Source organism: Echinops telfairi, unplaced genomic scaffold, assembly GCF_000313985.2.
Source record: "Echinops telfairi isolate 266 unplaced genomic scaffold, ASM31398v2 ScPeMD7_3533;HRSCAF=4204_0, whole genome shotgun sequence".
NCBI classification, from domain to species: domain Eukaryota; kingdom Metazoa; phylum Chordata; class Mammalia; order Afrosoricida; family Tenrecidae; genus Echinops; species Echinops telfairi.
In genome coordinates, this window is record NW_022107431.1 from 25,872,494 (window position 1) to 25,881,799 (window position 9,306).

The window sequence follows — 9,306 nt, forward strand, 5'->3', positions numbered from 1 at the left end:
AGTGGGTAAAAGGAGACAGCAGTCAGTGTAAGACATTGGGCGGGGGGGAGAGAATAATTCATAAATGATCAAGGGGACATGGGGGCGGGGAGGGAAAAAATGAGGAGCTGATACCAAGGGCTCAAGTAGAAAGAAAATGTTTTGTAAAAGATGATGACAATATATGTACAGATGTGTTTGACACAATGGATATATGTATGGATTGTGATTAGAGCTGTAAGAGCCCCCAATAAAATAAAAACTAAGAAAAAATATATAAATAAATAAATAAAAATTAAGAACAAAACAAACAAAAAAAAACCCTGTCCCCATTCCAACAGATCATCAAATTCTGCAGTTCTGATTCATTTCAGATCCATTGTCTAGGTCTTGTTTGCTGCTTTGTTCCATTTTTTCTACTACTGTCTTCATTTAGACTCTGAATATTAATGCTCTGGAAGGAGTTCAACAGATTTCCCTCTTTGATCTCTGGCTCCACACCCTTCAAATCCACCTTCTATATGCAAAATGATTTTGTAAACCAAAAATTTGACTACATAATTTTTGGGTTTAGAATACGTTAACACTCTATTATCAAACACAAATGTTTCTTAATGTGGATGTCCTTTCCTATTTGCATCAGAATTACCTTTGTAAGGAAGTTTCATGGAAGCACCCTCAAATGTACTGAACTCAAGGAAGCTGCAGCCCCAGCAGTTTGAAACTGCCGGCTGCTCCTCAGGAGAAAGATGAGGCTTTCTACGCTCATCAAGAGTTAGTCTTGGAAATTCACAGGGGCAGGGCTACCCTGTCCTGTAGGGTCACTATGAATCAGAACTGGCTTGATGGCAGTGAATTTGGCTTTTGAATCCCCAATACATTAGACTTTGATGGCTACCAAGGGGAAGCTCCAAAAATGTCTTGGGTGCTGGACCGCTAACCAATACTGGTCAGTAGTTTAAAGCCATCAGCGGAGCCTTGGGAGAAAGGGAAACTATCTGTTCCTGTAAAGATTCACTGCCTTGGAAGCCTATTCCCAGGGCTGCTATGAACCCTAATGGACTTGTTGGCAGTGAGTTTGCTTTGGGGTTTTCATCTTGAACATACTGAAGAGCTAAAGAATTGGAACATGGTATAAGGGTTTCTATATTTTTATCAAGTTCCTTAAGCTGAATTTTATCCATATTAAAGTCTAAGAAAAGCATTTACTGATGAAGTTCAAATACAGTCAATATAGCTTCCCAACCAAACCCACTGCCTTCAAGTGCCATCATAGGATTCTGACTTACAGTGACCCGACAGGACAGAGCAGCACTGTCCCTTTAGATTTCCGAGTCCTTGAAATCTGTATGGGACAAGACTCTCAGCCTCATCTTTCTCCCTTGGAGTGGCTGGTGGAGTTGAACTGCTGACAGTGTGGTTAGCAGCGCAACATGGAACTCACGATACCACTAGGGCTCCTGGCAGTATGGATTACACCTCATACACAAAAAAATCCTCACAATGGGACCAATAAGTGATACCATAATAACTAGAGAAAAGATCAACATTATCAAGGACTTCATTTTCTTTAGATCTCTAATCAATACACCCATGGAAGCAGCAGTCAAGAGATCAAATGACGTACTGCATTGGGAAAATCTGTTCCCCAAGACTCCTTTAAAGTATTAGAGAGCAAAGGATGCCTGCCACCTTTAGCACTAAGGTGTGCTGACCTAAACCACAGTATTTTCAATCATCTCAAACACATGTGAAAGCCGGTTGGTCACTAAATAAGTGAAACTGAGTAAGACTTGATGCCTGTAGCCTTTGACATATAGTATTAATGCAGAATAAAGAACATGGGTTCTAGAATAAGCAAATCTGTCTTGGAACAAGTACAGCCAGAATGCTCTGTCGAAGTGAGGACTGAGATCTCCCCTGACTCTTCTTTCTGGGTGGTATGCCCTTTTCTGCTGACTTCTCACTCCCTTAATCTCGCATAAGAATAAAGGTGATATAGGCCAACCCCCAGGGAAACTCCCCTTATCGTGGATCAGGACCGTGACGAGTAAGCGTGTTGCACCCACCCTAAGCCTCTTACAACAGATAGGCTGACCACAACAGATCACACCATGGAGAATGATTACAGCAATGCATGACTGCCAAACCACTGAGAATCACGGCCCAGCCAAATGGACACATATGTTGCTTATCTGTGACAGGCCCTTGTTTTGCTAGCATTACAGTGTACGTGGGGGGAGTGCTTCCCCTGTGAAGTTGCATGGTTATCTTCAGGCTACTCTCTGCTCCTAGAGTCACCCTACTCCATTTTTTTACTATAATAGTATCATTGTTATACTTTTGCTTATTTTCATTTCTGCTTTCTAGACTGTACATAAGTCTCTAAAAGTCTGAAACTGTATTATTCCGTTGTTATCCCAATGAATCTCATTCATGTGGCTATTGAATGAAAGAATGAATAAATGAAAAATTTAGAGACTAGAGAGTACAGGGAATAAGACAGAAATCACCTATACAAGCTGAGGCAGCCTACATTGAGTTGAGCAGAACCCGACCAGATGAAGAGAAGATTTTTGAGCCTGTGAACTGGTGCATATTATTGTAGACTTTATGGATGGCTTGTCCTGATTTGACTTTCTTATGGATGCGGACTTCACAAGGTTCCCAGTGGAATGAAGATTCTTCATGCCCCCAAATATGATTGTCTCCTCAGAGCACTGGGTTGATGTAAGTGGGCAACGTAGAAATTGGATACCCAAAATTGGGGGGATAATGGCATGAAGTGGTTGGACTACAAACTTTCATAGATGGTGGAATATATTCATAGGATTATAGGATTAAGGTGTAGGTATTACTTAACTGCAATTGTTAGGCTAAAGAATTGTGTACAGGTACCAAGTTGGCAAGGGGTGGATTGAGATAGTTAAGAGTTATTGAGCCAACCTGGCCGATAAACACATGTGGGATTTATTGAAGGAAGACGAGATAAATGGCTCGGTGAGCCTTGCCTTTCTAATTCTCCGGTCTCTTGCATTCTGATGGTCAGACCAGGGTGCAACTCCCTTAGCCAGTGGCCTGCTTCAGCTGGCAAGGCTCACTTCCTGAAACACATCCCTGAGGAGAAGCCACATGGACCTACCCCAATGCAGTCCTGGGTGCTGGAGCAGCCGTGTGGAGACCCCTGTCAGTGCCAAAATGCTTACATGCTGATTCAGCTTTCTTCCTGCAGTCGGCATCATTGCGTGTGTTTTGTGAGATTGAGGACTGTGTAGATTGGTGTCGGACATGTGGGCTAATATTGGACTTATGGGCTTGGACAACACTGGGCTAGGATACTTTCTTAATGTACACTTACCCTTTATATAAAACCCTCTCTTATACATATGATCATCAATTTTGTATTCAACAGTCTAAACTATCAACCCCCCAGTAGCTTTCCCAATATCCTCCTTTGATTTCACTTTCCCTCTGTGGATCACTATCTGCCCTTTTTCCCAAATTACTATACTCAAGCCCTTGACAACAAGGGCTAATATTTTTTAGGAGCGTAGATCTCAGATGAAGAGTTTGAGAACAAAGAGTGGTCTAGTCCTTTCAATAACTAACTGGCCAAATTGTACAAACTAGTTTACAGTAGTTATCTATCCAAAATTAGAGAAAAAAGAATTCCTACCACCCAGAGTTACAACTCAAGGTTCTTTCCACTGTGAACAGCCAAACTTCTTTGAGTATCTTATCTGGGCCATCTTATCTGTGATCCAGCTTGTCAGTGTGTGCCACTCCTGTGAGATCCTTCTGCTTTACTTTGTTGTTGTTTTCTTTTGTTTTTGCAACTGCATATACTATCTGCTGCGGCTTTGTGTTCTGTATAGCTTTCCCCATCTCAGTTCTTTTATGGTTTTGTATTTTAATTATAAGGTGACAAAGTGGGTCTACATGAGGCTGCAAACCATAAGGCTGGCAGTTCTAAAACACCTTTGTGGGAGAAAGATGAGGCTTTCTACTCCCCTAAAGAGTTACATTTAGGATTGTTAAAAGTTGGCATCGACTTGATGGCTGTGGGTTTTAAAAATTATTGGTTTCCTTGTTGTTGTTTTTTCTACCATACCAACAAATCCATGAAAACATAGTGGTAGAGTGTAGGAAGAGAATGTGCTTTGATATGGCACCGACCTGGGTTTAGATTCCAGCTTCCCTGTTATCAATTCTAAGATCCTGGGCAAGCTTCTCAGTTTCACAGAGCTCTCATTCCTAGGTTTTTGAATGAGGATAATAATTAGCCTATTGTCACCCTCACTATAAATAAAAAGCTTAGGAGAACCAGGGCATATAGTGGGCCCCCAATAAATGGTATAGTTCATGCTTGCTTGCTAGCCGAAAGGTTGGTGGTTTGAAGCCAGCCACCCAACAAAACCCCAGAAAAAAAGGACAGCCAAGTAACCCTCTGGTGTAGCTCTCCTCTGTATCACGTGCAGCTGCCATGAGTCATAACAGATTCGATAGCAACAACTATTAGCATTTCTGTAAATCTTGTAGCTGCAATTATATTACCTTCGCCAATACAGACACTCAATGAATTTGTTTAAATTACAGTGACTGAAATCTAACATGTTACAAGACTTTTCCCCTGAAGCAGAAAGAATAAGAAACTCAAAGAAATATAGATCATGGTCAACTTTTAAATTTTTTTTCCAGGTTGACTTTTCCTTGGGTTAAAAATACTAAGATAATTTTATTTTTCTGTCCCTCTGAACCTTTTTTATTCTTCTTCATCTGTGTTTATAAAGGTCTCTCTCTCTCATATATATAAACTACCTCTGGAGCATATCCTTTTGATTATTTCTCATCTAACATTCAAAATAACTAAACTCACTGCCACCAAGTCAATGGTGACCCACAGCCACCCTACAGGACAGGGTGGGTTTCCAAGACTGTAATTCTTTTCGGGAGTAGAAAGGCCAGTTTTTTCTCCCGGGAAGCAACTGGTGGTTTCAAACTGCTGACCTTGGGGTTAGCAGCCCAATGATTAATCACAAGTCTTCACAATTGAACCAGTAGACGACATCATGATACATGAAGAAATGTCTGAGGTTGGCAAGGATTTCATTTTACTTGGATCTACAATCAACACTCATGGAAGTAGCAGTCAAGAAAGTAAATGGCATATTTATCCATATAAATGGCACATATCCAGCAAAATTGCTTCACACAAACCTATTTAAAGGGTGTAGGAGCAAAGACGTCACTTTGAGGACTAAGATGAACCTGACCGGCGCTATGGTATTTTCAATGGTCTCAGACACCAGTGAAAGTTGAACAATGAGTAAGAGAGACCAAAGAAGAGAGGATACATTTGAATTCTGGTGTTGGGAGAAAATTTATGAAAATATCAGACTTCCAGAAAACCAAACAAATCTGTTTAGGAGGCAGTACAAGAATAAGGTTTTCAGGGGCCAAGAAAGGATGAAGTCAAAGAATTGAATAAAGTTTCAAAAGGCAACTCGAGAAGACAAAATCAAATATAAAAATAGAATGTGCAAAGATCTAGAATTAGAAAACTTAAAGGGAAGGCCACCCTAAGCACATCTTACATGGAAAGAACTCAAGAAAAACTCAAGCTTCAAATTGCAATCTTGATTCTATGTACAAAATATTGAATGATGCAAGAAACATCAAGAGAAGAATACACAGTCACTGTACCAAAAAGAACTACCATATATACTCATGTATCCGCCGAGTTTTTCAGCACATTTTTAATGCAGTTTTTGTGGTAAAACTTAGGTGCCTCGGCTGATATTCAGGTTGGCTTACACTCGAGTATATACAGTAATTGATATTCCACCATTTCAGGAGGTAGAATATGAGCAAGAACCAACGGTGCTGAAGGAAGAAGTTCAAGCTGCACTGAAAGTGTTAGCCCAAAACAAGGCTCCAGTAATTGATGGAATAACAATTGACAGGTTTTAACAAACTGATGAAGAACTGGAAGCACTCATCTGTCTATGCCAGGAAATTTGGAAGACAGCTACTTGGCCAACTGACTGTAAGACATCCATATCTGTGCCCATTCCAAAGATAGGTGACCTAAAAGAATGCTCAAATTAGAGAACAATATCACTGATAGTGCGTGCAAGCAAAATGTGCTGAAAACCAGCCATTGTTGCAGCCACTGTGAGCTTCCAATCGGAGGGGCTCATCTTCCAACACTATTGCTATTCATAAGGTTTTCAGTGGCTAATTTTTCAGAAGCACTCGGTGTTCCTTCTTCCTAGTCTTAATCTGGAAGCTCCCCTGAAATCTGTGCTCCCTGTGGGACACGGCTGTTAGTTAAAGTACAGATGGCATAGCTTCCAGCCTCATAGCGCGCACACATGTCCCCACAGTGTGACAGCCTGGCAGATGAGTGGTAGTACATATCATGAGCCTCTACCCATCAAAAGGATTCAGTATTCTCAGCCCAATGTAAATATACATTAGATATCAGAGGCTGAGGTTATCAGAAGATGCATTTATCTATACAGTAGTTTACAAAAAATTAAGTAAAAACAATGTATATATTCAATTTTGATTTGTGATCGACCTGAGGCTATCCTTTCCTGATCAGTAAGGCACCTGTTTTAAATGCTTAAGATGACAAAAAGAATCAACTCAGGTTTTTTTTTTACCTGACTGCAGCATATTTGGTTATTTATAAACAGTTTATTGGGACATAATCCAAATGTCATACATTTCAATAGTTCAATCATATCAAGAAGAGGTGTACAATCATTAGCACAATCAATTTTTAGAACAAATCTGAATTATTGATGTTAAAAGCATTGTCAATTAGAAATTGGGGGCAGTGGTGTGGTTGGTTAAGTATTGGCCTACAAAGCAAAAGGTCAGCAATTTGAACCCACAAGCTGCTCCTTAGGACAGTGGTTCTCAACCTTCCTCACGTCGTGACCCTTTAATACAGTTCTTCATGTCGTGGTAACCCCAACCATAAAATTATTTTCGTTGCTACTTCATAACTATAATTTTGCTACTGTTATGAATTGTCATGTAAATATCTGACATACAGGATGTATTTTCATTGTTACAAATTGAACATAATTAAAGCATAGTGATTAATCACAAGAATGTCATTATATATTGTGAAATATTTATTTTTAATTACAAATAAATGAAATGTTTTCTTTAAGCATGGTATAGCATGGGTAACAGTCTTCACGCCCAGGTAGTCCTATATGGGCGTATCTGCAGGTGGGGGGGCCCGCCTGGGGAAGGACAGAGGAGTGGTGTCTTGGTTCCTAAGACCAGCAGAAATATGTGTTTTCCGATGGTCTTAGACAACCACTGCGAAAGGGTCATTCGGCCCCCAAAGGGGTCACGACTCACAGGTTGAGAACTGCTGCCTTAGGCGAAACCGGAGGTTTTTGCCTTGTGTAACGATTTGGAGCCTTGGACATTCCAGGAAGCAATTCTACTATGACCTATAGCATGTTTCCCAAAGTGCGAGATACTGTCTGTCCCCTGAGGGGGAGGTGGGGCTGAATTAGGGACTGTGGTACAAAAGTTTTAAATTGCTGGGACAGGGTGGGGTTTGGGGTGGGGTGGAGGCGAGGGCATTGAGTAATTTTATTTTCTTAAAAGGGGTAGTACATCAAATAAGTTTGGAAACCTTTATCTTCTAGGGTTACTCTAATTCAGGATTGACTTGACCTAAGTGGGATTGTTCTGTTTTAGAATCTAATATTAAGAGAAAATCAACCAAAAGATTTGAGAGACGTCTATTTTTATTGCTAAGCATTTCTGTGGCCAAAGCATGTACTTGTAATGAGTGATTCAACTAGTTCTTAAAAACTCAAGTTCTAAAAAGTCCATTTTGCTAGCTAAATGCCTTTCAATTTGCTTCTTGTCTTGATTCACAAGGCTTCTTGTTCGCTCCTTCAAATCTGCATATTATGACATGCGCATGTATGAAGAAAAAATGTGTTTCTCCATCTTTATCTTATTTACTTCTAAATACTCTCTCAATCATGCTAAGTCAGCCGGATGGGCACTTATCCCATCTGTGAATATCCTGACCAAGACGGCATATCTCTCAAGCATTTTCTTAACATAATTTGTAGTCTAGAGTGGGAGAAAAAGCTAAAGTATTGATTTCTTCGTCTCTGTGTACTGCAAAATCTTCTAGACCCTCAGTACACAACTGAGTGGTTTTTAAAAACCCAAGTCCACTTTAAGGATCACTTAAAATGTAGGCATAAGAAACTCCACTAGAATCGGAAGCAACTCTTGTGAAGGGTCAAAGCCATTGCCATCCAGAGATTCTGGCTCATACCGTCCTAGAGTTTTTGCAATCTTTACAGAAGCCGACTGCTACAGCTTTCTCCCTCGGGGGACCTTGTGGGTTGGTAGAGAGTAACCTTTTGTTAGCAGCGGCTGGCGGGCTCCCCTCAAAGCTACTTAATGTATTTAAATATACAAAGTTCTGAAAGTGCCCAAAAGAGGTGAAGACCCTTTCAGGAAAACAACTCCACTACTCACTGCCGTGGAGTCGATTCCGACTGACAGTGATCTCACAGGACAGCAGAGAACGGCCCCTGTAACTTTGCTGGAATAGAAAGCCTCATCTTTCTCCCTTCGAGCGGCTGGTGGTTTCAAACTTCTGACGTTGAGGTTAGCAGCCCACTGCGTAACCACTAACCTACCAGGGCTCCTTCTCAAGAGAGCAAAAGTGAACATTAAAAGACAATCACACATGTGTCCAGTTTTCATGCAAACCACAATGAAATGGTCCAAAACAAAAGAACAACAACAAACGTGTCTTGGCACAGAAACTTAACTGCAGTGGTTTTCCTCAAAGTCCCTCAAAGAAAGGAGAAGCGGAAGAACAAGAGTAAGGAGCAGGGAGGGATCAGAGGGCACAGAGAAAGTTCACACTTGGAGGGAAGGAAAGAACCTTGGAGGTCAGTCACCCTGCTCCCCACCCGATGGGCAAAGACCCATGGACTGACTAGGGTGGCCCAGGTTCTCTTAAATTTAAAAGGAAACGACACCTCTCCCCTCACCCTCTACCAATGCCCGCCTTCCACGCAAGCTGTCACCTACCTCCGAGGACTGTGCCCAGGAAAATGCATTTCTTTTTGTGACGTTTCAGGAAATTCCACGTCGAGCTCAGCATCTTCAGGCCCCGGGCCTGCGAGTGTCCTGGGGGCTGGGGATGCTTCGCCGGGAAACCGTTCCTCCGTTCCTAGGCCGGGCGGGTCCGGTGCGTGCTCGCCGGCGGCCTCAAGCGCGACGATCGGGAGCGCTGGTCACCCGAGCGGGCAGGGGGCG

At 41.6% G+C, this 9,306-nt stretch overlaps 1 protein-coding gene across 2 annotated transcripts in view; it reads right to left on the bottom strand.

Annotated features, from left to right (window-relative positions):
• The window catches only part of PEX3 (peroxisomal biogenesis factor 3), a 47,032-nt gene extending 37,764 nt beyond the window's left edge, over positions 1–9,268 (bottom strand). The window contains exon 1 of one of the 2 annotated variants that reach the window (XM_045294680.1): positions 9,079–9,268. In XM_045294680.1, the coding sequence (XP_045150615.1) occupies positions 9,079–9,151 (73 nt within the window). In that variant the 5' untranslated portion in view covers positions 9,152–9,268. The remainder of the gene's footprint in view (positions 1–9,078) is intronic. The other variant, XM_004701968.3, reaches the window with a different exon arrangement.
• Between the last annotated feature and the right edge of the window lie 38 nt (positions 9,269–9,306).